Source organism: Saccopteryx bilineata, chromosome 5 (assembly GCF_036850765.1).
Source record: "Saccopteryx bilineata isolate mSacBil1 chromosome 5, mSacBil1_pri_phased_curated, whole genome shotgun sequence".
NCBI lineage: Eukaryota > Metazoa > Chordata > Mammalia > Chiroptera > Emballonuridae > Saccopteryx > Saccopteryx bilineata.
The window spans coordinates 32,965,910-32,992,696 of record NC_089494.1 but is presented as its reverse complement, the minus strand read 5'-3'; the positions used below and the strand labels follow the sequence as shown (position 1 = coordinate 32,992,696).

Below are 26,787 nucleotides of genomic sequence, written 5' to 3'. Positions count from 1 at the left end.
TTTGGACACTCATGACTTGTCTTTGAGAAACAAAACTACATGCATGTGGATTCTAAAATTAACAAGATTGATCTTAATAGCTTGAGTACCACTATATAACATCTGCAGTCATCCCAATCAACTGGAAAAATAACATATTATCACCACTGGAGTCTGTCAATGAGAGTGAAACAAGGGTTGCTTTCCCACCACCTCCACCAAACCCCATATTTTCTTTTTTTTTTCTTTTTTCCGAAGCTGAAAACGGGGAGGCAGTCAGACAGATTCCCGCATGCGCCCGACCGGGATCCACCCGGCATGCCCACCAGGGGGTGATGCTCTGCCCCTCTGGGGCGTCGCTCTGTTGCATCCAGAGTCACTCTAGCGCCTGAGGCAGAGGCCACAGAGCCATCCCCAGCGCCTGGCCATCTTTGCTCCAATGGAGCCTCGGCTGGGAGGGGAAGAGAGAGACAGAGAGGAAGGAGAGGGGGAGGGGTGGAGAAGCAGATGGGCACTTCTCTTGTGTGCCCTGGCCGGGAATCGAACCCGGCACTCCTGCACGTCAGGCCGACGCTCTACCGCTGAGCCAACCGGCCAGGGCCCAAACCCCATATTTTCTTCATTGACTTTCCCAGGTATCTTCTCAACATAGAAAATCAGTGTCTTGTTGGAAACTTTCTTTTAAGTGTTTATTTTTGTGTGTGACAGAGAGAGAGGGACAGATAGGGACAGACAGATAGGAAGAGAGATGAGAAGCATCAATTCATTTTGGCACCTTAGTTGTTCATTGATTCGTTTCTCATATGTGCCTTGACCCCGGGGGCTACAGCAGACCAAGTGACCCCTTGCTCAAGCCATCAACCTTGGGCTCAAGCTGGTGAACCACGCTCAAACCAGATAAGCCTGCATTCAAGCCGGCGACCTTGAGGTTTCGAACCTGGGTCCTCTGCGTCCCAGTCCGACGCTTTGTCCACTGCGCCACCACCTAGTCAGGCTTACCAGAAACTCTTGACCTGCTAAGTTAGCCCTACCAAGGGCAGGCAGGTGATAGTTTCTTCTACCTAGAGAAATTTAGTGTTATCTCTTTGTGGGTTCAGAGTTTGCAAGGGAAGAAGGACCAGCCCTGGAGGCTTGTTCGGATAGCAGTTTCAGGGGAACTGTGAGAGAAAGCTGGGGGCAGGATATTTTCCTGAGGAAAGGGACATCTGCCTTGTTTATATGTCAAAGGCTTCCTCTACTCATCTGTTGTTCCATCATCCTGTGTCTAACTCAGCACCTTGGGAATCATCTTGCTCCCCACTTCCATGTTGGTTGCTAAGTGCTATCTGTTATTTTTCAAAAACATGTCTTGAATTTCTCACTTCTCCTCTCTGTCTCCACTACCAGAGCCATTTAAAGCTTCACCTGGTTTCCTGGGTTACTGCTGGAGTCCTCCTCACAGATTCCCAAACCCTAGTTCATCCTCCATGCATCCTCCAGTTCTCTCTCCCAGAAGCAGATTCTGACGTCAGTACCCTGCTTACATTATTGAAAAATGAAGCACCGTGGTTCCAGGATACAACCTGCCTGCCCACCCTTACCTCCTACCTTACTTTAGAATACTTACCATTTTCTATAACTATGCTATTTTCAGATCCCTCTGCAGCGTCTTTACTTGTGTCACTTCTCTGACTTACGTTTCACTATTGGAATTTGGGCCTGAGCCTAAGTATTAGATTCCCAGCCCCGCATTTGCTCCATGACAGCCAACCCTTGACTTCCTCAGTAATGCTAAATGGAAGTGGTTTTTCCCTCCTCTGGCATTATAGTGGTTTATATTTTCATGGCTGTAATCAGTTTGTCTCGCCTTACAGCTCTATCTTTATCCCCAAGTAGATTGTAACCCTTGAAAAAAAGCCTCATAGCAACTAACAGTGGTTTTTTTTTTTTTGTTTTTTGTTTTTTTAGTGAAAGAGAGGGACAGACAGGAAGAGAGAGAGATGAGAAACATCAATTCTTCAGTGCAGCACCTCAGTTGTTCATTGATTGCTTTCTCATATGTGCCTTGACCGGGGGGCTCCACCAGAGGAGTGACCTCTTACTCAAGCCAGTGACCTTGGACTTAAGTCAGTGACCTTGGGCTTCAAGCCAGCTACTTTTGGGCTCAAGCCACTGACCACGGGGTCATATCCATGATCCCATGCTCAAGGTGGCAACCTGGATCCTCAGCATCCCAGGCTGACGCTCTATCCACTATGCCACCACCTGGTCAGGCTCACAATATCTTTTTTTTTTTTTTTTTACAGAGGCAGAGATAGACAGAGACAGACAGACAGGAATGGAGAGAGATGAGAAGCATCAATCATTAGTTTTTCGTTGCGCGTTGCGACTTCTTAGTTGTTCATTGATTGCTTTCTCATATGTGCCTTGACCACGGGCCTTCAGCAGACCGAGTAACCCCTCGCTGGAGCCAGCAACCTTGGGTCCAAGCTGGTGAGCTTTTTGCTCAAGCCAGATGAGCCCGCGCTCAAGCTGGCGACCTCGGGATCTCGAACCTGGGTCCTTCCGCATCCCAGTCCGACGCTCTATCCACTGCGCTACCACCTGGTCAGGCGCTCACAATATCTTAATGCATTGTATTTTGTATTAAAATACTTATGTTTATACTTCATCTGAAGGATCATATTTTATGCCATCTGCAAGCACTCAAGGGCATGATCTGTGGAGTGATTATATTTGCAGCATAAAGTTAGCTCAATAAATAAAATATCAGTTAAACAGTTACTCAGTAAGAATTTGTTAAATAGCCTAAAAGTGAGAATGAACAGTATTATTTGATAAAGAGGCACTCTAGGATAATTCAGATGTTTCACTATAGTAAAATTTTAGAAAACAATTCTCACATGTCATATCAGAGGCCCAATTGTTATATTTACTCACTGATTCATTCACCCCTATGAATTTCTGCTCTTTCTCCTTAACTTGCCACATCTCTAGCAGCACTGGATTCTTCTCTTACTTTCTGGCAATACAATCTCAACAATATTTATTCACCACTCAGAACATGTGTTCTGGCCCCTGCCTGCAGATTGACAGGGTATTTCCATGTAATAGCTGAGGCAGTTGATACTTAGTGTCTAGGTGTCTTGCTTAAGGTCCTCAGGTAGTTTAAGATTAAGAGGAAGCCAGAATCTGGTTTCCTGCCTGCCAGAACAGGACTTTTTCTACTCTACTAGCCTTTCCTTGTTTGCTGCTTCTGCTTCTGTGATGTAGACCAGGAAACTGAACTGCCCTGAGAGTTAAAAACTATATTCTAGGAACCCCAAATAATATCTTGGACCTCAAATTATCTTTTCTATACAGGGAAGGTAGTAGCAGGACAATCTAACTTATTTTTTTTTTTTAATTTTTAAAAAAATTTTATTTATTCATTTTTAGAGAGGAGAGAGACAGAGAGGGAGAGAGAGACAGAGAAAGAGAAGGGGGGAGGAGCTGGAAGCATCAACTCCCATATGTGCCTTGACCAGGCAAACCCAGGGTTTCGAACCAGCGACCTCAGCATTTCCAGGTCGACGTTTTATCCACTGCGCCACCACAGGTCAGGCCCTAACTTACTTTCTAGTGCTGTTTTTTAAAAATAATTTTTTAATACTGCTGTTTTAATTATAGCATAAATGATTTCATGTAACAACAAACATTTCCATTACCAACAGAATATTTATAGTGAACTTTTTAATTACTCCATAGTCACATTTATCCACCATAATCAACTTAATGCCTACCTTACTGTTTCTACTTTTTCACTTTAAAGATAATGCTGCAATAAACACAATCATGCATGTAATTTTTCCCTCAGTTAAATTATTTCCTTATATTTCTAATACTGCGATTACTGAGTCCAAGGGTATAAACATAATTATTGCTTTCAGGAGTCTAATTGTCAGATCTATTTCCTCTTTTCCTGACTTCTTAGGACTTCTCTTTTTATGCCTTATTCTTTTGCAGTTGTTTTTTGGGTTTTTTTTTTTTTGTATTTTTCTGAAGTGAGAAGCTGGGAGGCAGAAGGACAGACTCCTGCATGCACCTGACTGGGATCCACCGGCATGCCCACCAGGGGGCGATGCTCTGCCCATCTGGGGCATTGCTCCTTTGCAACTGGAGCCATTCTAGCATCTAAGGCGTAGGCCATGGAGCCATCCTCAGCACCGGGGCCAACTTTGCTCCAATGGAGCCTTGGCTGTGGGAGGGGAAGAGAGAGAGAAAGGAGAGGGGGAAAGGGTAAAAAAGCAGACAGGTGCCTCTACTATGTGCCTGGCCAGTAATCGAACCCAGGACTGCTACATTGCTGGGCCAATGCTCTACCGCTGAGCCAACTGGCCAAGGCTCATTTGCAATTGTTAAAAAAAAGAAAGAAGGCCCTGGCCTGTTTGCTCAGTGGTAGAGCGTCGGTGTTGGGCAGATAAAATGTATTATGCTCACTTTGTTAAAGTGGCACTGCCCACGTGGAGGCCGTTGCCCAGGTGATATTAATGTGTGTCTCTGTGGGCAGGCAGAATCCTTGTAGCCTGGGGCTTGGTTTTGGGATTAAGCCTTTCCCACCCGTTTGATGTGGGGTGGTACAATCCAATCATGCCTCAGAGAAGTGACTTTGTATTAGAGACTTCCCTATTTTGTATATCAGATTAAAGGTTTGGATTTCTATGGGGGCAGAACAAGAGTTTGCACTCTTGGTTCCTGGGATGATTAGCATGAGAGAGCAGAGGGAGCAGAGCAGAGAGCAGAAAGAGGCCATGTGGCCAGGAGAAGCAGCCAAGATGGTGGAGTACTGAGTGAGAGGCCAGTTTGTGTAGAGTTTGTATCTGGGATAAAGAAGGAGATGGGGAACAGAGGTGAATAAGTCTGGTGAGCTAGAAACCTTTGATTCTAGGAAACTCGGATAAGTCAGTAGCTTTGTGAGCACTGAATGTGAGTGGGTTTTGGAGCCCAGTCTGTGTTTTTACTTGCCCGCCGGGTGCAAGCTAGAATTAAAGACTATGGCCCATCAGTTCTTGGCTCCGTTGTTTCTTCACCGACTGTCCGAATCCAATGCGAACCTGCATGGGCTGGGCTGCTTTGATGGTGGCAGCCGTGGCTCCTGGCTTTACAGTCGGCCTGGCATGCGGAGGTCCCGGGTTCGATTCCCGGACAGGGCACACAGGAGAAGTGCCCATCTGCTTCTCCACCCCTCCCCCTCTTCTTCCTCTCTGTCTCTCTCTTCCTCTCCCACAGCTGAGGCTCCATTGGAGCAAAAGATGGCCTGGGCGCTGGGGATGGCTCCTTGGCCTCTACCCCAGGCGCTAGAGTGGCTCTGGTCGCGACAGAATGACGCCCCGGATGAGCAGAGCATCGCCCCCTGGTGGGCGTGCCGGGTGGATCCCGGTCGGGTGCATGCGGGAGTCTGTCTGACTGCCTCCCCGTTTCCAGGAAGCTGGAAAAATACAAAAAAAAAGAAAGAAGAAAGAAAGAAAAGACTTGTATATTTAGTCAAGCGCCCTTTAAAGATGGATGGGAAAACATTCTGAAAAGTGCATCATTAGGCAAATTCATTGTGCAAACATCATAGAGTGCACTTACACAAACCTAGACAGTATAGCCTGCTACTATAAATGTATGTGCTAGACTTTTATACCACTGGCAGTGCAGGTTTGTTTACAGCAGCATCACCACAAATACAAGTAATGCATTGCACTGTTGTGTATGCATTGCACTGTTGTGTTAAGATGGCATTATGAATTTTTCAGCTCCATTATGTTATGGGACCACTGTTGTAAATGTGGTCTGTCATTGGCCAAATTGTTATTATGTAGTGCATGACTGTTATTTCAAAACCACTTTGAAAAAATGTAAGGAAGTCTAATCTAACTCTAGCTGGAACTAAATTTAGATTATTTGAATAAAATACATAATTGCAGATACATTTTAAGTGTTTTATACCTCTTATAGTGTAGAATCTTACCCTGGTATGAAGATTGGAGGATTTATAAATATTTTTACCTTTTCTTTTATTTTTACCTTTTCTTTGTTTTTCTGAAGCTACTTTCCTATTTGATTAACAATGGATAATCGATTACTTCCTTCCCCCCAGGATGGGCCTCCAAAGGGAGATTAGATCTTCCTCTTTCACAGGTTGATAACCAGCCAGTGCCTTCACAGAGTCCAAAGAAATTAATGAAATGTAAGTTATTTATATTTTTTCTATCATATTAACAGTACAATTCAGATTTAGAAAAAGATGACTTTAGTCTTCACCTCATATTGTCCATAAAATTTTTTTATAAATAATGAATTAAAATGAAAGCTATGCCCTGGCTGAGTGACTCAGCGGATAAGGTGCCAGCTCGGTGTGCCAGAGATTGCAGGTTCAACCCCCAGGGCACGTATGAGAAGCAATCAGTGAGTACACAACTAAGTGGAACAACTAAGTGAAAGAGTTCATGCTTCTTCCCCCTCCACCCCCGGAAGTCTCTCTCTCAGACCAATGGAAAAAAAAAAAAAATAGAAAACTGTACCTGGATATCCCTCACCATAGAACTGAATAGAAATTTGTGAGCTTGTCATAGTTAACTAAATTCTGTACTTTCATTGTTTCATATTTTGTGTTAAGGTTTATAATGGATAATACCGTTGGGGATAGAAGATGTTCTTTGATTACAGGATACCTATTGACTAATAATGCATTCAAGCACTCACTGGCATAGGACCTAGTAACTGCTAGCATATTGAGTACTTACCTTATTGACCTCTGCCGAGCTGCTACATGTTGTTTTTACCATGTAGGGTTTACACAGAAATAGACACACTCTGTCTTGCAGAATTTTAGATACATATTAATCTTAGTCACTGATGTTGATTTTTTTTACAACTTTTTTAATCAGAAAGAATTTCAAACATACAGAAATGTTGCATAATTGAAAATACCACAAAGAACACCTGTATACCCATTATCCAGATTCGCCTGTTAAGAGTTTTATCCCATTTGCTTTATGCAGGCCTCTTTGTAGTATTTATTTCTGAATCAACTGAGGATGCTGTGTACATCGTGGCCATTTATCCCTAAATTCTTGTTTGTGTTTCCTAAGAACAGGTATAGTCTCTTGCACAACCACAATATGATTATAAACTTGAGAAATTTAATGTTAACATAATACTTTTCTAGAATCTGCCATGTATTTGTATTCTGGTTTTGTGACTTGACCCAGTAATGTCCTTTATAGCACTTTCTCCCTCTGGTACAGCAAGTCTAGGGTTATGTATTGTATTTATTTGCCATATCTCTTTAGCCTATTTTAATTTATACAGCTTTGAAACATTTATAGCTTTTAAAACATTTTTAGATGTGGGCATTTTCATAGAATATTATAGTCCCTCTGTTTTACTTTTTGTTCTTATTAGAATGCTTATTCCAATTTTAGCTGAAGTGTCCACATGATTAAATTCAGGTATTCATTCTTTTTCTGCACTTATTTTTTAATTTAAAATTTAAGTATAGTCTATATATACATTAGTTTCAGGTATACAGTATATTGATTTGACATTTTTATACCTTACCATGTGATCACTGCACTAACTCTAGTAATCATCTGTCACCATGCAAACTTATCACAATATTATTTACTGTATTCCTCTTCACCCTTTTCACCTAGCCTTCTACCCCCTCCTATCTGGTAAGAATTCTTTTCATCTGTTTCCAGGAGTCTGTTTTTGTTTTATGTTTTTAGATTCTACATATAGGTAAAACCATATGATATTTGTCTTTCTCTGTCTGACCTAGTTCATTTAGCATAATACCCTCTAGTTCCACCCATGTTGTCACATATGGCAAGATTTCATTTTTTATAGCTGCATAATATTCCACTGTTTGTATATATTATATATATCTCACATGTTCATCCATCCATCAATGAACACCTAGATTGCTAATATATCTTAGCTATGGAAAATAATGCTGCAGTGAATATAGATGTGCATGTATTTTTTAAAAATTATAACTACCAGAAATGGAATTGCCAAGTCACATGGTAGATTTTTAGTTTTTTGAGGAATTTCCATACTGTCTTCCGTAGTGGCTACACCCATTTGCAGCCCACCAACAGTGCAGAATGGTTCCCTTTCCTCTACATCCTCTCCAAAACATTACTTGTTGACCTTTTTATATCCATTCTGACTGCTGTGAGGTGCTATCTCATTGTGATTCTCACTTGCATTTCCCTCATCATTAGTTATCTGGAGCATCTTTTCATGTCTGTTGACCATCTGTATGTCTTCTTTGGAGAAATGTTTTTTCATGTTCTCTGACCATTTTATTCATCAGATTGTTTTTGTTATTGAGTTGTATGAGTTCCTTATATATTTTGGATATCAAACCATTATTGGATAAATCATTGGTGAGTATCTTCTAATCAGGAAGTGTGTTTTTTTAGTTGATGGCTTTTGCTGGGAAGAAGCTTTTTAGCTTTAGGATGTCCCATATGTTTATTTTTGCTTTTGTTTCCCTTGCTCGAGAGGATATATCCAAAATAAGTATTACTCAACCTGATGTAAAATATATACTACCTATGTTTTCTTCTAGGAGTTTTATGGTTTCAGGCCTTACGTTTAAGTCTTTAACCCATTTTGAGTTTATTTTTGTTATATAAGAAAGTGGTCCAGCTTCATTTTTTTGCATCTGTCCAATTTTCCCAATTCTACTTGTTAAAGAGACTGTTGTTACTCCATTGTATATTCTTACCTTCTTAGTTGTATATTAGTTGACTATAAAAGGAAGGTTTATTTCTGGACTGTATTCTGTTCCATTGATATTTGTGTCTGTTTTTTGGCCAATACCATACTGTTTTGATTATTATAGCTGTAGTATAGTTTGAAATCAGAGAGCATGGTATCTTCTACTTTGTTCGTTCTTAAAATTGCTGGCTATTTGTGGTCTTTTGTTATTCCATATAAATTTTAGGGTTTGTTCTACTTCTTAGAAGAATGTCACTGGTATTTTGATAGGAATTGTTTTGACTCTGTAAATTGTTTTGGATAGTATGGACATTATAATGATATTAATCCTTCCAATCATGAGCACAGTGTATCCTTTCACTTATTTGTCCTCTTCAATTTATTTCTTCAGTGCTTTATAGTTTTCAGACTATAGATCCTTTACCTCCTTAGTTAAATTTATTCATAGGTATTTTATTCTTTTGATGCAATTGTCTGTAGGATTGTTTTCTTAATTCCTCCTCATATAAAAAGTCAATAATAGCCTGACCAGGTGGTGGCGCAGTGGATAGAGCGTCAGACTGGGATGTGGAAGGACCCAGGTTTGAGACCCCAGGGTTGCCAGCTTAAGCGCAGGCTCATCTGGTTTGAGCAAGGCTCACCAGCTTGAGCCCAAGGTCGCTGGCTCGAGCAAGGGGTTACTCGGTCTGCTGAAGGCCCACGGTCAAGGCACATATGTGAAAGCAATCAATGAACAACTAAGGTGTCGCAACTTGCAACGAAAAACTAATGATTGATGCTTCTCATCTCTCTGTTCCTGTCTGTCTGTCCCTGTCTATCCCTGTCTCTGACTCTTTCTCTCTGTCTCTGTAAAAAAAAATAAAAAAATTAAAAAAATGTAAAAAAAATAGTCAATAATATTGTAACAACTATGTATTGTGTCAGACAGGTACTAGACTTATTAGGGTGATCTCTTCACAAATCACTATGTTGTATACCTGAAAGTACTATAGTATTGTATGTGAACTGTAATTGAAAATTAAATTTGCCTGACTGTGGTGGCACAGTGCATGGAGCATTGACCTGGAATGCTGAGGTCAAGGTACATATGAGAAGCAACTACTACAAGTTGATGCTTCCTGCTTCTTGCCCCCTTTCTTTTTCTCTCTTTCCTCTCTCTAAAATCAATAAATCTTTTAAAAATTGAAAAAAGAAAAATTAATTAAAAAAAATATATACAAAATTTGTGAGGTGCACATGAAAAAGACATGAAACACTATAAATCAAATGACTACTGTTGAGTGTGTTAATGTGATAGGATCAGGGGGATCCCCCCTTATGTTAATATTTTAATAACATTGCTTTTAGAATAAATATTTTAAGCACTAAGTTTATAAATGTAATTTTCTACTTTGTAGGAACAAAGATTACTTTTGCTTTTGCAACTTATCTGAGTCTTGTATAAATTACCTTAGTGTTTCTCAGAACACTTTAAAATTACAAAAATGGTACAATAATGTGATTTTAAAATATCTGAAACTCAGTGTGTTTGTGTGTGTTGTTGTTTTTTTTAATAGCTCCCAACCGTGGTAACCAAGACATGTCAGCCTGGTTAAGTCTGTTTGCAGACATGGATCCACTTTCAAACCCAGATGCTATTGGACACTCAGATGATGAACTTCTTAATGCTTGACTGAAGTTATGATGTCACTTCAGTGGTGTTGAGACATCAATTTTGCGACATATTGCCTTTGTGGAAAGGAGTTTATATTGTAATCCATACACAAAAGCATTATTTGTGAATATAACACTTGTCAGCCAACTTTAGACAGATGGTAAGAATCAGTTTGAGTGGACTTGTCTCTCTAATGTCTTGAATTTGCAGCAGTTGATAAGTGGAAAATGTTAGAAACTATTTAGTTTGAAATTCATAACAAAATTTATTTTGAAGTAGCGGCTAGGAAGAATCCTACCAATAAGGAGTTAGGCTTATTTATTTGGAAAGCCTTTTTTGTGTAAGTTATCTTGCTGTCTGTGAGAATTCATGTGGATAAAGGACAGCATGTAAATTGGGTTGTGGTTTAGGGCTGGTTTTTAAATAAAATGGCGGCAAGGAGAAATTTCTGTTATGGAAAATAGCGCTAGAGCTAGACCAGTTTTGTCTTCAGTTAGAAAGGTACAATAGGATTTTAGAACTCAATTTGTTTTAATAAAATCACAGAAAATTTGGTGTTTGTTTTCCCCACTTAGAGACTAAAAAGTATTACTTAATTTTTTTCCTTCATAGAATATCATGGACACCCCTCAATCCATTATCAAATTTTCATGGGAAAGTAGCAGGATGATTTATTTGCTAAGTCCATCCTTTGTAGAAATAGAAAAATCTCTTTCTTTACCATAAACCACAAGATTTCCAGACCCACTGCAACTGTATATGTTAGTTATATTTTTCCTGAAAAGGAAGGGAGGACACTCCCTAACCAATTGACAATAGTATTCCTCAAATTACCCAGCAACTTCTATATGAATGAGGTAGAAATTCTAAACACCTTATCCTTATACATATTTGCATACTTATATTTCTTGATATGTTTTAACGCAGAATATTTCCTGCCAGAGTTAAAGAAAGCTGATCAGTAAGGGAGCGTCTTATTTTTCCACTTTTTCCTCTAGCTGGGTGATAACATCTGTTGCTCTATTTGTTTACTAGGGAAAAACTGTTAACCTATAGAGGGTTTTGAATCTAAGTACTAGAGGGAAGGATATTTAATTGAAATTAGTGTAAGCCAATGAAAACATAGCCACTGTAATCCCATATCAATCATTCAATTTCCTGGTCTTTTTTCTTGTCCACCCTCTAGTTCTGAGGCAGTCCTACAGGTGTGTTATTTTTGTCATCCAGACCATTGCATATCTATAGGACATTTTATCTTAGTTGTTCACAGTAGTTTCGGTGTGCTATTAGCTTTAAAACCTTACTTATTATTTATAAGAGAACTGCATGTAATGCCTGAGTCATTGTATAAACCAGAGTAGGTAAAATGCAGCCCACCTCCAATCCATAGCAGTCTGGCCTAACTACAATCTGAACTGCGTATGAGCTCTAAAAAAAAAACCTACTACAATGGCCAGGTACTGCATAGGCTGGGAAGACCTTATCCTGAAGGTCAAAAACATGGACCTAAGAAAGGTATGAAGTCTTTCCTTGAAATCTTCTCACATGCTTACTATGCTGTCCCTTCAGAAGTATTTTTTTAAACTCTTTTTTATTCAGTGAAATTTCCTGGAATGTAATACTTTGTTCTGCCAAGATTGAATCACCAAGAGTTATGATTATGATTCACAATCTTAAATTCTGTATTCATGGTGACTCTACTCTCAACTTTGAGTACTCAGAAAATGCTTTGTCTTTTTTGTCATTTGTCTCCTAACTTATTTTACTAATGCATTATTTCAAATACATTTATCTCCCTCACACACAAAGCAGTCCCTGTTATCTCATATAAACAAAGACACCATAACATAGAGGAAAACCACTGGTTTCTCCAAGCCAGGAGCCTGAGTCCCAGATTATCAGTGTGAAGAGATACTGCTCTCCATTTTTTATTTATTTATTTATTTCATTTTTCTGAAGCTGGAAACAGGGAGAGACAGTCAGATAGACTCCCGCATGCGCCCGACCGGGATCCACCCAGCACGCCCACCATGGGGCGCCGCTCTGCCCACCAGGGGGCGATGCTCTGCCCATCCTGGGCATCGCCATGTTGCGACCAGAGCCACTCTAGTGCCTGAGGCAGAGGCCACAGAGCCATCCCCAGCGCCCGGGCCATCTTTGCCCCAACGGAGCCTTGGCTGCGGGAGGGGAAGAGAGAGACAGAGAGGAAAGCGCGGCGGAGGGGTGGAGAAGCAAATGGGCGCTTCTCCTGTGTGGCCTGGCCGGGAATCGAACCCGGGTCCTCCGCACGCTAGGCCGACGCTCTACCGCTGAGCCAACCGGCCAGGGCTGCTCTCCATTTTTTAAGAGCAAAGTTTATCAAAAAAGAAAAGAAACAAAACATAAAAGGAGTTGTTATGTGTCTCTTAACATTTTCTCTTTCAATACAGGGTATGTAGTTGCCCATTTAACCCAAATACAACATTAAGTGCTTTAGCAAGTCTAGTTATAACTTCAGCAAATCTTAACAACTTGTTCATTTTTGAAGCACACTGAGAACTTTGGTATTAAAATGAAGGTAATCATTCATATTTTCTCAAGATTAGTTATTCGAAGCTCATTCATTAATTTAGAGGCCAGAAACAGAAATGTGGCTATTATTAAACCTAGATTGCTAATAAAGAAAACCAACCACATATTCAGTAAGGAATGAAGGAAAGGGCAGAACACACACAGAGAACAGTTGCTATTTGTCTAAATCTAGATCAACCATTGAATGAAAATAAGTTAACCTTAACCAAGGGTAGGCTGAGAACAACTTTTAAAATAAATGGTTGCTTTTCATATTAAATGGGGAAAAATACCTATCATCTTCTACCTTTTAATACCAAATAAGAATGCACTGAACCTTAGATAAGCCCCAGAACTAAAATTTGCCTAATCTTTCTACAACTACTTTACAAGAAGGGCAGGAATGCCAGGGCATATTTGAGATCAGATAGGTGTGACTTTGTATTTTTTTTTAATATTTCATTAATTATAAAACATAGCTGATATGGTTAGAAACAAACTGTCTTTTTACAAAATAGGTTCCAGTATCTGCACAATAAAAAAGTGTTTGTATTTCAACTATGGATATTTATTTCACCTAAATATCTTTATAGACTATGGAAATGAGGAGGTATTATAGCATAAGAGCAAATGAAGTTTGAGCTTCTTTTAACCAACCAAGATTACAAGGTGCATAAATGAAAAAACTTTATATCCTAAGGTACTCAATATAAATCTAATTATTGTTTCCCTATTTCAAAACTTGAGTTTTACCTTAGGACTATACTAGTGACAAGGTAGTTTGAATTTATATATATATATATATACACACACACACACACACACCACAGAATGAAAATAAAACTCGGGCTATTAATATCATTGTGAGATGGACTCTAATTTACTTCTAATACAAGGGATACTGTAAGATATGTGAAATAACAATATGTGTTCTTTGTATAGGTGTTCTCAGTAACAAAATACAAACTATCAAAAATTTGGGCCCAGAAGCAATTAACCAATGAAATACAATCTATAGTATTTAATCCCATTTCTTGATTAAAAAAAAAAGAATTGATCCAGTGCATTGCATTTCCTTACCTTGAGCAATAAAGCAGCCCCAGAGTCTTTGAATATAAAAGCTTTCAAGTATTAACTAAATATTGAAATGCATTAATGCATACATGCATAATACATACAATACAATATGTACGTTGTTTAAATAGGCAAAGAAAACCTATGAAACAGTATGGGAAGAAAAATGTTTGTTGGTCTAGATGGGTCATATCCATACGCCCAACATAAAATATCTTCTGCCACCTTTTATGTGCCATTCAGGAGACTAAAGATTTCAATAAAAACTCTCCTTGTTGGTAAAGTGAAGACATGGTTCTTCACTCAGTGTTGTAAAAATAAACTGTTCCGTGTCTAAAGTGTAAATACAAAAAGGCCTATATAGATAAAGGTCTGGGTAGTGTTAACAGGTAAAATTTTGATGTGCATTGTTTTTACATTAAAGAAAGTTTCCTTTTTCCTATTTTAAAGTAATACCCAAAAGTCTGAAAAACACTAAGAAGTAGAAAATCATCCACAGCCCTATCATCCAGGAATAACCACTGTTAACATTCTATATTATTTTTTATTGCCTTTGAGTTCACATCTGACTTAAATTGTGATCCAGGTGATTTTTTTATGTTTTCTCTGTCAGAAATGGGCATACCAAATTATTAAGACTGAAGAAATTATTTTGTAAGTCTTCTCAAAGTCAGGTGAAAAAAGAACACCAAAACTGTGATTGAAGTCCCTTTTGCATCTCTAAAAGATGTGCTCCCCAAATTAAAAATGTTTCTCTTGAATTTTTATAGCCTTAGCAACATTAAAACCCAGAGAGTTTGAGGGTTAGTATCACTAACTTGCTTGGGCAGGAACTGTGTCTAACCAGCTTACTCTGTCTTCGCCCTGTGAACCAAGCTGCCAGCAGTTGAAGCAGTGAAGTCCACAAAGGAGAACAAACAGAGCCATGGCCCAATGACACATAATCTGCAATGATACCAAACCTCTGTTTTATTAACGTCACTGTTACAGCAGAACTCCACAGCAGTAAAGCTTTGTGGTTAAGTTTGGGTTTTATAGTCAGTCTTTGTTCAAGGCCAGACTTTGACATTTCCCAGATGTATTACCATGGATATATTACTTAATCTAATTCCAATTTTATTATCTATAAGGCAGTAAAAATAGCAGTACCTGGCTTCACAGGGTTATTGTAAAGATTATGCTAAACAGTAACATATAAAGTGTCTGGCACTTGTTAAGCTATCAGTAAGTGTTACCTATTTTTATGATTTCAGCTCAACAACTTTGACTATATATTATATTTTACAAGCTAAAATGAATTCCATGGGACCATCTTCTATGACCAAAAACTTTTGGCTTTTCTAGCAATGAATAAATTTATCTAACAAAAGGAGATTCCAGTTTTGTTAGTTAAGCTATTTTCATGTTCATTGCCTATTTAACTGACAACACTATCACAGCACTTCATTACATAAATAGGAAAACTGAGGTTCAAAGAGATGACTCCTTTATCCAATTCCCCATGCACAGTTATTAAGCTGCAGAGCCAGAATTAGTACCCAAATTGTGGTCCTAAGACACATCTGTATCTCCTCTGGATCACCCCAGTAATCTAAAAAATAACTGCTTGCCTGACCTGTGGTGGTACAGTGGACAGAGCATTGACCTAGAATGCTGAAGTCATCAGTTCAAAACCCCAGGCTTGCCCATTCAAGGCACATAAAAGCAGCAACGACTGAGTTGATGCTTCCTACCCCATCCTTCCCATTCTCTTGCTTTCCTTTCTCTAAAACCAATAAATGAAATCTTACTATATTTTACAACCTTATAGGAATATGAATATAGTAATGCATTGCTTAACGATGGGGATATGTTCTGAGAAATGTGTTAGGTGATTCTGTCATTGTGCTAACATCATAGAGTGCGCTCACAAACTTGGGTGGTATGGCCTACTATACACCTGGACTATACGGTATAGCCTATTGCTCCTATGCTACAAACCTATACAGTATGTGACTGTACTGAATACTGTAGGCAATTATAGCACAATGGAAAGCATTCATGTATCTAAACATTGACGAGGAACAATAAAAAATAAATAAAAAATAGAAAACAGTATGCCTGTATAGGGCACTTACCATGAATGAAGCTTGCAGGACCAGAAGCCTCTCTGGGTGAGTCAGTGAGTGGTGAGTGAATGGGAAAGCCTAGGACTACTATAGACTTTATAAGCACTGTATACTTAGGCTGCACTAAATTTATAAAACATGAAATTAAATCAAGCACAAGAGCCTGACCTGTGGTGGCGCAGTGGATAAAGCGTCGACCTGGAAATGCTGAGGTTGCCGGTTCGAAACCCTGGGCTTGCCTGGTCAAGGCACATATGGGAGTTGATGCTTCCAGCTCCTCCCCCCCTTCTCTCTCTGTTTCTCCTCTCTCTGTCTCTGTCTCTCCTTCTCCTCTCTAAAATGAATAAATAAAATAAATCAAGCACAAGAGAAAATGATGCAATCAAAAGACAATAAACAGATGTATGAGGCTGCACATGTAACACAGAATAATTTTCTTGTTGTTATTTGGTTGTTTTTAAAGTGAGAGGAGGGGCAATAGTAGACAGACTCCCACAAATGCCCCGACCAGGATCCACCCAGCAATACACATCTTCGGCTGATGCTTGAGTCAACCAAGCTATTCTCAGCACCTGGGACCAACGTTCAAACCAATCGAGCCACTGGCTGTGAGAGGGAAAGGGATGGGGTAAATGGGGTACAGAGAGGGGAAGAGAGCAAATGGTTGCTTCTCATGTGTGCCCTAAGAATTGAACCTGGGATGGTCTGCATACCCGGCTGATGCTCTAGCTACTGAATCAACCAGCCAGGGCCAACACAGCATGTTTTACAACAAACTTATTTTATAGTAGAAAGAGTACACTAAAATATGAGTGTATTTTAGTAAATACATAAACTGGTAACATTGTCATTTATCATTACCAATTATTACATACTGTACATAATTTTCTGTGCTAAACTTTTATACAACTGGCAGTACAGATTTGTTTATACCAGTACCACCACAAATATAAATAATGCATTGCACTATGACATTACAATGGCTAAGATGTCACTAGGTGATAGGAATTTTCTGGCTCCATTAAAATCTTATGGGACCACAATCATGCGGTCTGTGACTAACTGAAATGTTATGTGTCACATCACTTGACTATCTCTATGTCTAGCAAAATTTTTACATACAAATATAGTCCTTATGTGTGCATATACTTGTTTTCTATTCTGCTTCATTAAGAAAAAAATGTTGGCTGGACCCATTTAATTCAAGACCTCTAAACAGTTTTAAAAACACTGAATCAAAGAGATACAGAGGCTATTTGTTTTATCATACCGTGTTTAATTAGAAGTTTAAGTTATTTTAAAAGCATACCTAAATTTAGCAAGGAAAAAAACTGATACTGATACACAGCAGGTCCTTGGATAACATCCTTTTATTATAATATTGATGAGATCCAATAGGAACTTAACTCTTATTTCTATCAATAAACCTATGGTAAAACGGGTTTTAAGTCATTTCACTTAAAATCGCAGAACCTATCAATGACATTGAGGACTTACTGTACATTGCTGGAACACTGCTATAAAGAGTGCTATAAGTATTTCATACCTGCCCCGGCTAGATACCTTGGTTGTTTCGAGTATCGTCTCAACACTGAAGATGTGAGTTCAGTCCCTGGTCAGGGCACATACAGGAAACAGATCAATATTTCTGTCCCACCACCCTCTCTAAAATCAGTAAGGAAATTAAAAAAGTATTTAACATCCAACCATTAAAAGCAACTGAAGGGAAAGGTTCATTATAGACGTAAGAACTGTTTTTGTACATTTAATACTAATAAATTTGAGATCTAAATTTGTTCTTTTCTTTTTTTGTTTGTTTTACAGAGACAGAGAGAGAGTCAGAGAGAGGGATAGATAGGGACAGATAGGAACGGAGAGAGATGAGAAGCATCAATCATTAGTTTTTCATTGCGACACCTTAGTTGTTCATTGATTGCTTTCTCATATGTGCCTTGACTGCGGGCCTTCAGGAGCCCAAGTAACCTCTTGCTCAAGCCAGCAACCTTGGGTCCAAGCTGGTGAGCTTTGCTCAAACCAGATGAGCCCATGCTCAAGCTGGTGACCTCAGGGTCTCGGAATCCCAGTCCAACGCTCTATCCACTGCGCCACTGCCTGGTCAGGCTAAATTTGTTCTTTTCAACCTCTTTATAGGTAGAGGGAAAAGACAGAAAAACAATGGGAAAAAATTTAAGCCAGTTTGAGATTCTATGCATTTGATGTTGTTAAATGTAATATATATATATATTAGTTATCCCCAAATTCTGGTTAACTTTTTTCACCCAAAATAATTTTTTACTAAGTAATTTTGTGACTACTATTTATAACTGATAGGCATGGTGACATTTTAAACTTCACTCAAAAGGCGTCCCTGCTTTCTAAGTAGTGATACTACATGCAGTCGTTACTGGGGCATATCTGACTAGTCCTACTGTGCATAGACTAAACCCCTTAGCCTAACCCACACTCACAAACAAAAGATTAGGCTGGTTTATCAAGAATGAATTACCGCCTGACCAGGTGGTGGTGCAGTGGGTAGAGCGTCGAACTGGGATGCGGAAAGACCCAGGTTCAAGACCCAAGGTCGCCAGTTTGAGCGCGGGCTCATCTGGTTTGAGCAAAAGCTCACCAGCGTGGGCCCAAAGTCGCTGGCTTAAGCAAGGGGTTACTCGGTCTGCTGAAGGCCAATGGTCAACACACATATGAGAAAGCAATCAATGAACAACTAAAGTGTCACAACAAAAAACTGATGATTGATGCTTCTCATCTCTCTCCATTCTTGTCTGTCTGTCCCTATCTATCCCTCTCTCTGTCTCTGTAAAAAAAAAAAAAAAAAGAAAAGAAAAGAAAAGAAAAGAAATGAATTACCAAAACAAAAGCGTGAAAAAACCTCTTACTGTATTTCAGTATGAAATTGCCCCGGGTAAATCTCTTAAATTGTTGAAATACTGGATTGTAAACATATATGTATATCTTCCAGGGTGCAGATCAGGTACTTTAAGTTCTGGAACAAGGAGGAAGCAAGGAAGTAATAATTTGTGAAAAAGAATATACTAATTATAAGTTAATTCAGGCTAGAATAGTACGAAAAATCTGAATTTGAGGCAACATTCATAAAAGGACACAGGGAAAAACTCTCAAGAACAGACTTTATTTTTAACATAAAAGTTCTGTTTTCTTGTGAGGCAGCAACAAGTGTTCAGATACAGGGAATACAGTAAGTACATAGTAACAATATTTATCACCATTGGAATGCTGTTTTTTGGGAGAATTTTGTTAAAAAACCAAAATTTTAAAAGTTGCATTTAAAAAAGATTTACAGTTTCAACAGAGATGATAGACTTTAAAAAAAACATAAATTATATTCTTCAACAGGATTGTATAAACAAAATATTGTTCAGGGCAGCTCTGCTCATCATTAATTTAGGAAGAGTAAAACTTAAACCTTAAAGTGCAGAGTTAAGTATTCTCAGCTTAATGCAAATTAAGCACTTCCACTGGTCCGGTTTTGAGACTTCAAAATTCCTAGCATTAAGGAATGAATCTTAAGTTTAGAATAGTAAAGTTAAATTCAGTAGTAGCAATTTTTCTTTTGTTTCCTTTAACAAAAAAAAAAATCTTGACAACCCAGTCCTAATCTCGGACATATACAAAGCTGTAAATTCTGTCATTTTTTTTATACCTTCGAATAAAAGCGAACCATTTTAAAAAGAAGCCTTTCTTGTTGCCAGTTAGTCCACAGGTAGCAATAGCACCTTCTAAAAGCTGATCTGCCTTGTCATAAATGTAAGAAATATTTTAAACAAAATGAAGACTCTAGATAAAAAATAATTTTGGCATCCATATTCATATTAGCCAAATATTAGCCAAAATGGAAAAACAAGTACTTTTAAAATATAATTGCTCACAATAGTCATGACAAGCAATAGACTTTGTTGTGGTATAAAAAAAAATTGTAAAATTTGCATGTTTTTATCACAAGAAATTAAGGGTAAAAAAATAACTTAAGACTGACAAAGTGAATACCCACAGAACAGCTCCTTTTGCTATTCATGCCATCTGTTTCTTTTACTGCAATGGAAATATTTAAAATAAAAAAATTTTAAATATATTCTCATTGAAGTTATTCTAATTAACTTACTTCCTATACAGTCTTCTATAGAAAAACAAGAATTATGGAATGTAATTTTAAAAAGCATTATGCATTTTATTGAGACCCATTTTAAAAAAAACACCTGTGAACTAAGAGTTAAATAAAGCTAAATGGACCTATGGTTAATATTTTTTCAAGACTTCGACAAAGTTCATTATGTTTAAAAATTAGCCCTTTGGCACTGGCAGTTAGAGTGGTTTGTACCTTGTACCTTTTTTTTCTTTTTCTTCAAATCTTAGGCTCTATTTCTACCAAACCCAGGGGATCTGCTTGGTTGCCATACAATTCATTTACCTACAAATTCACATTCTCCTTACAATCCAAACATTACAAGTTCCACTTATAAGACTGTGTAGATAATAAATCTAAGCTTGTTCTCTCATTCCTATTTAAAATTACTTTAGATTAAGGATATATGAAACTCTACAGAAAAAATGTGAATTAGACAAACATGCACAAGAGTAAAAGGAAAAACTTTACAAAGTGGCATTCTAGTTGTAAAATACCCTTGGCAACGTGGGGATGGAGAGATAGAAGAAAGTTAAGTGTAAGGCAAAGAAAAGAACACAGACTTCAGAGAACTCAGGTAATCCAAAAACTGAGGTGTTTTTTAAATCTTGTTAACTTCCCCTTCCTACCATTCCCATCAACTCACCTGATTTTCAGTTTTACCTTTTCCTTACTTCTGATAGAGCAGTTCTCTGTGGTGAAATGATAAGGTCAAAGAATCAATGCTCTCAATAAACCAACCAGAAAATTTAGCTCCTAAATAACTGGGCTTTTACTGATTTAGAAGCCACAATGTGTCCAAGTAAATTAGTGTCAGACAAAAAGAAAGTACCAAAATTCATCGGTCTCAACAACTCACCTGACAGATTTATATATTTAAATTTATCTAACTTTCCTAAATACATCCCCAAGTTAACTTTAACAGGGCATTTTTGATTACTTAGATATTTTAAAGGTGCATGAGTATAAGAAGTCCTTTCGTAAGATATATTGCTACCACTCGGTTTTCTTTGATGGAATATGTCTGGATAATTGACATAGTAACCATCTAAACAGTATCCCTTATACAAGTATTTAATTTTTTCCTCCCTTTAATATGTATAAGAACATTAAATTATTGCATCATAAGGTAGTATATGAAGACCTCAGAAGGATGCTTTTTATCAACAATTTGCTGAAACTCACTTTTGAAAAGAGCTGTCCTTAACTTTACTACCACATACCCAGACATAAAATACTGTTGACATGTGGTATTGGCAGTGACTGTATTAGGATGAACCTAAATCCAAAACTGGGTGGATCTTTTCAAAGGTTCCTGTTGTTTATGCTCCAAAGCTCTCCTTTGCCTGATTTCCCCACTGTGTGGAATGTTGGGAGGGACAACTAGCAAAACCTGTAGGTAAAACGTCTCAGAGCCAACTACCATAAAGGAAATGTCAGTTGCAAGATTCTGTGACTACCGCTATTCAATAGATCACTCCTGGCAAACTACTAACCCTGACCAAATCCACAAGACGACAACATCACGAAAGCAAAGGAGGAAATCCATGCACAGTCAATTTAGGATCTCTTGGGACTATGATACAGTGATGATTAAAGGCAGAATGACATCTGCGGTAAAGGGAGATCATGTGACAAATATTGCACAGAAAACCAAAGGGGCTTCTTACTTCTAACTTGCAATCAACACTGGATAGCTTCCTTTTGGCTCACTGACTTTTAAACCAACTTCCAAAAATGGGTGAGAACATACTAAGCGCTTGTCTCCAGATTACAATTTTTCTGACCACATGGTGAAATGTGTACAAGAGTACTGAAGAAAACAGCAGTTTTACAAATATTTCACCCAAAGCACAAACTTCTGACATCAAAAAAACATAAATCACATAATATACTAATATTGCTTTTTATTTTTTTTTAACATATACTTGCTCAATGCATTTACCTATCAATTATTGTTTGGGAGAAGAACATAGTCATGAGATTAAGATTGCTGGGAAAATGTTAACAATCCCTTTGGTCCCAAAGCTGAAAACATCTGAAAAAAACACACATCTAGAAAGGGAAACAAGAAACTGAGGCCACCAAAGAATCTTTTGAACATCTGTTTGCTACGTTTCAGAAAATGTAACATTGGTATTATAAAATAGTCGTTTTCATATAAAAGATGGTTTCTTGCAGCATCATTCACGTCTCCAGGAATCATATTTGCAGGGGACAGTTTTTTGTTGCATTTTGTTTCTAAAGAAGTTTAATTTGAAAACAAAAACCAATGTAATATCAGCCCTCCACATGTAAAGAATGAGACCATTTTTGTTTTAGCCAGCCAGTGCTTTTCAAAAAAGCAGTCTAAGTATTGAGGGTTGGCCTTCCTAAGGGGGCAGAGCCATCGGAGGGGCTGCTTTCTTCCAGACGCGGTGCTGTGAGATACCACTGTGGAAAGCTGGAGCCCTTCACAGCCAACTGGAAGCACAGGATGCCGTCCCAGTCAAGACTGCCGAGGGAACAATGACTACGCAGCACTAGAACCTATCCTTCAGCTTCCTCAATTGGTTCTGGTGGTGTGAGTAGAGAGGCCGATGGCATGACTGTACTCGTTCCTCGAGAGACTCGGTCTTGCTCTGTGTTTGTAGACAAGGAGGCCACAGCAATAGGTTGCAGCAGAGTGGTTGTCATGCCAGTGGTGACTGTCAGACTGTGGCCAGAGCCCTTGAGGGTGAGATCTGGTGTGGGAAGGAGTGGCTTGAGGATGCTGACGAGGCAGAAAGCAGAGCCGCTTTTAGGAATGAAATTCACCTTGTTTTTGTCAGGACAATAAAAGGCTGGGATTTCGTGAAGTTGTTTTGGCCTAGACATAGAACAGACAACCCAATACTTTTAAAGACACAGAACAGACAACCCAATACTTTTAAGTCACAGAACACTGGAAGTTCTTTTTTAAAAAAACAATTAACATAGATACAAAAAAGGGATACAAAACTCAGGCTATGTCAAAAGCTTCAAATGCAATGGACTAAAGTGGAATTAGACAGGATTCAAAATATGAATTTCAGAATGCAGAAGGACACCAGTCATGCTGCCGCTTTCAGTTCCCTGGTGAGCCCTGTGCACCATAAAGGTAGCTCAGACTGATGACCAGTGCATCTCAATGAAGATCTAAGATAGCAAATATGAAGACTTAAGCAGCCTTTAGTTTTCTCTTCAAGTGTACTTAAAAATATCTTGAACTGAAATAATTCTCTGAGTTAACCATGATGGTTTTTTGAGTAACATAATAGAAATGCGAAATTAAAGTAAAACTAATGGGGGCCCTGGCTGGCTAGGTCAGTGGTAGAGTGTTATCCCGGTGTGTGGAAGTCCTGGGTTCGATTCCCGGCCAGGGCACACAGGAGAGGCGCCCATCTACTTCTCCACCCTTCCCCCTCTACTTTCTCTCTGTCTCTCTCTTCGCCTCCCGCAGCCAAGGCTCCATTGATGCAAAATTGACCCCAAGCTGAGGACGGCTCCATGGCCTCTGCCTCAGGTGTTACAATGGCTCTGGTTGCAATGGAACAATGCCCCAGATGGCAGAGCACTGCCCCCTGGTGGGCATGCTAGGTGGATCCCGATCAGGTGCATGCAGGAGTCTGTCTGCCTCCCTGCTTCTCACTTCAGAAAAATATTTATGCCTGACCTGTGGTGGTTCAATGGATAAAGCGTCGACCTGGAAATGCTGAGGTCGCCGGTTCGAAACCCTGGGCTTGCCTGGTCAAGGCACATATGGGAGTTGATGCTTCTAGCTCCTCCTCACCTTCTCTCTCCTCTCTCTCCCCCTCTCTGTCTCTCTCTCCCTTCTCTCTCTCCCTCTCTGTCTCTTTCTCTCTCCTCTCTAAAATGAATTAAAAAAATTAAAAAAAAAAAAAGAAAAATATTTAAAAAACCCAAAAAACAAAAAGAGCTAATGGGCCTGACTGGTGGCAGCGCAATGGACTGAGTGTCTGCCCAGGACGCTGAGGGCCCCAGTTTGAAACCCCAAGGTTGCCAGTTAGAGTGTGGGCTTGCCAGTTTGAGCACGAGGTCATTAGCTTGAGCATGGGATCACTGACATAATCCCAAGGTTGCTGTCTTGAGGAAGGGGTCACTGGCTCAGCTTGAGAGTCCTCCACCACCCCTCTGGTTAAGGCACATATGAGAAGCAATCAATGAACAACTAAAATGATGCAATTACGAGTTGATGCTTCTCATTTTCCTCCTCCCCCCCCGCCCCTTTCACTTCCTCTCTCTCTCTCTAAAAAATATAATAAATAAAGTAAAATAAAACCAATGGGAGTTCTTTGCTCTGAAAGTTTTATTCAAGCCAAATCCTTCCCTAACTCCAGGTACTCCTGAAAATTAACCCAAATAGTTGGAAAAGAATACCAGTGTTAATGGTATTCTATGAAAATAAAAATTAAAAAAAATTAAATTGTTAAAGTAACATGGAACTGCCACAAAATTAAAAAGATTGAGGTGGGAGAACCTAAATAAATCAAGATTCAGGTGGAAAGAAGTAATATGATCATATGGTAAATGTATGGTTCTCATCTCCTAATAAACAACAACAAAAATCCGAGTGTGTCAAGACAACACTAGATCCTGGGGACCTAAAGATAAAACAATCTACAAGAAGATAAACTAAATATATAGATGAGGGGAGTACCTCCCTCCTTTGTTAATCCTTAAGTCTCCTTTGAAATCTTAAGTGTTTTATGCATTTAAAAACATTATTCAGCTCTGGCCGGTTGGCTCAGTGGTAGAGCGTCAGCCTAGCGTGCGGAGGACCCGGGTTCGATTCCCGGCCAGGGCACACAGGAGAAGCGCCCATTTGCTTCTCCACCCCTCCACCGCGCTTTCCTCTCTGTCTCTCTCTTCCCCTCCCGCAGCCAAGGCTCCATTGGAGCAAGGATGGCCCGGGCGCTGGGGATGGCTCTGTGGCCTCTGCCTCAGGCGCTAGAGTGGCTCTGGTCGCAACATGGCGACACCCAGGATGGGCAGAGCATCGCCCCCTGGTGGGCAGAGCTTCACCCCATGGTGGGCGTGCCGGGTGGATCCCGGTCGGGCGCATGTGGGAGTCTGTCTGACTGTCTCTCCCTGTTTCCAGCTTCAGAAAAATGAAAAAAATAAAATAAAATAAAATAATAAATAAAATTATAAAAACATTATTCAGAGAAATTACTTAATGCCCCAAAACATCCATAAACTTTACCAGGCTACCAAAGGTGTCCATAACACAGAAAAGGGTAAGAACTCCTTCCTGCAAGAGGGTCTGATAGATGTGATAAAATAGCTTATGAAAGGAACACTGGAGAGTGGATTACCTGTGGCACAAAGGAAAAGGCAGTTTGGAAAGAAGCAGCCCTCCAAAGGAAGTCACATCTAAGTTGGGTTTTAAAGAATGAATGAACAGAATGGATGCAAAAAGAAAAAAAAGTTTCAAGCAGCATCAGCCCCAGACAGGGTTGCTGGGTGGATCCCAGTCCGGGTGCATGCAGGAGTATGTCTTACTATTTCCCCTCCTCTCACTTAAAAAAAAGAAAGAAAAGAAATTACATGAGAGAGTGCTCAAGCAGACAGGCCCAAATCCAGCTGCCAACTTGCTGGCCCTCTCGCAGCCTGAACCTCACCTCCACCTGAGGGCTCTGACAACAGAGGCCTGAGGCAGTAGACCTTGCTGTACTAGCCACTGTGACTTCAGCCCAGTCACTTCACTTCTCAGTTCTTGCAGCTCTGAGATGGGTTGAACACCCCCTACCTCCCAGCTGTGTTGTGGGGATTTAACGAGATATATCCCAGTGCCTGGCATTACAGTAAGTGTTCAAATGATGCCAATCCCTCTCCCTGTGTGGGATGTATGGAAATACTAGACCCAGGCCGTGCCCTGGAAGAGTCTAGATATGCACTGTCCACACCATGTGGCTGTTGAACATGGGCAATGTTGCTAGTCAGAATTGAGATGTGCCATCAATGTGACAACCTGGTATATAAAAGGAATGTAAAATATCTCATGAATAATGTTTTATATTGAATATGTGTTGAAATGACAATATATTTGGTACACTGGGTTATAAGAAATATATTATTAAAATTTAAAAAATACGTAATTTAAATTGTTTTATTTGTACACTATTCTTTCTTGAATATAACAGAAACTTAACCTGTTGAGTACTTTGAGGCCCTCAAATATATTTGGACATACTGCTGATAAGTCACAGGGGTCTCAAACTCGTGGCCCGCCGAACAATTTTGTGCGGCCCGCAGACTAATCCACGGGCTTACTTAATTTTATCCAAAATATTTTGAACTTCGTGGATTAGTCTGCGAGCCGCACAAAATTGTTTGGTGGGCCGCATGCGGCCCGCGGGCCACAAGTTTGAGAACCCTGTGATAAGAGGACACACTCTTCTATTTTTAGTGAGAGTAAGGTTTTCAATTGCTTAAAGAAGACAGGAAATTAAATACGCCTGAGTTTTGTTTTCAAGACTGACTTATTAGAGATAACTTTATTT

At 39.3% G+C, this 26,787-nt stretch overlaps 2 protein-coding genes across 5 annotated transcripts in view; one reads left to right on the top strand and one right to left on the bottom strand.

Annotated features, from left to right (window-relative positions):
- The window catches only part of ICA1L (islet cell autoantigen 1 like), a 53,050-nt gene extending 40,790 nt beyond the window's left edge, over positions 1-12,260 (top strand). For 2 of the 4 annotated variants that reach the window (XM_066279643.1, XM_066279642.1), the window contains exons 11-12: positions 6,083-6,172; positions 10,275-12,260. In XM_066279643.1, the coding sequence (XP_066135740.1) occupies positions 6,083-6,172; positions 10,275-10,390 (206 nt within the window). In that variant the 3' untranslated portion in view covers positions 10,391-12,260. The remainder of the gene's footprint in view (positions 1-6,082; positions 6,173-10,274) is intronic. The other 2 variants (XM_066279639.1, XM_066279640.1) reach the window with 2 other exon arrangements.
- A 7,126-nt stretch (positions 12,261-19,386) lies between these two features.
- Positions 19,387-26,787, bottom strand: part of FAM117B (family with sequence similarity 117 member B) — a 94,018-nt gene continuing 86,617 nt past the window's right edge. Inside the window, exon 8 of the mRNA XM_066280529.1 lies at positions 19,387-23,111. Within this exon, the coding sequence (XP_066136626.1) occupies positions 22,793-23,111 (319 nt within the window). The 3' untranslated portion in view covers positions 19,387-22,792. The remainder of the gene's footprint in view (positions 23,112-26,787) is intronic.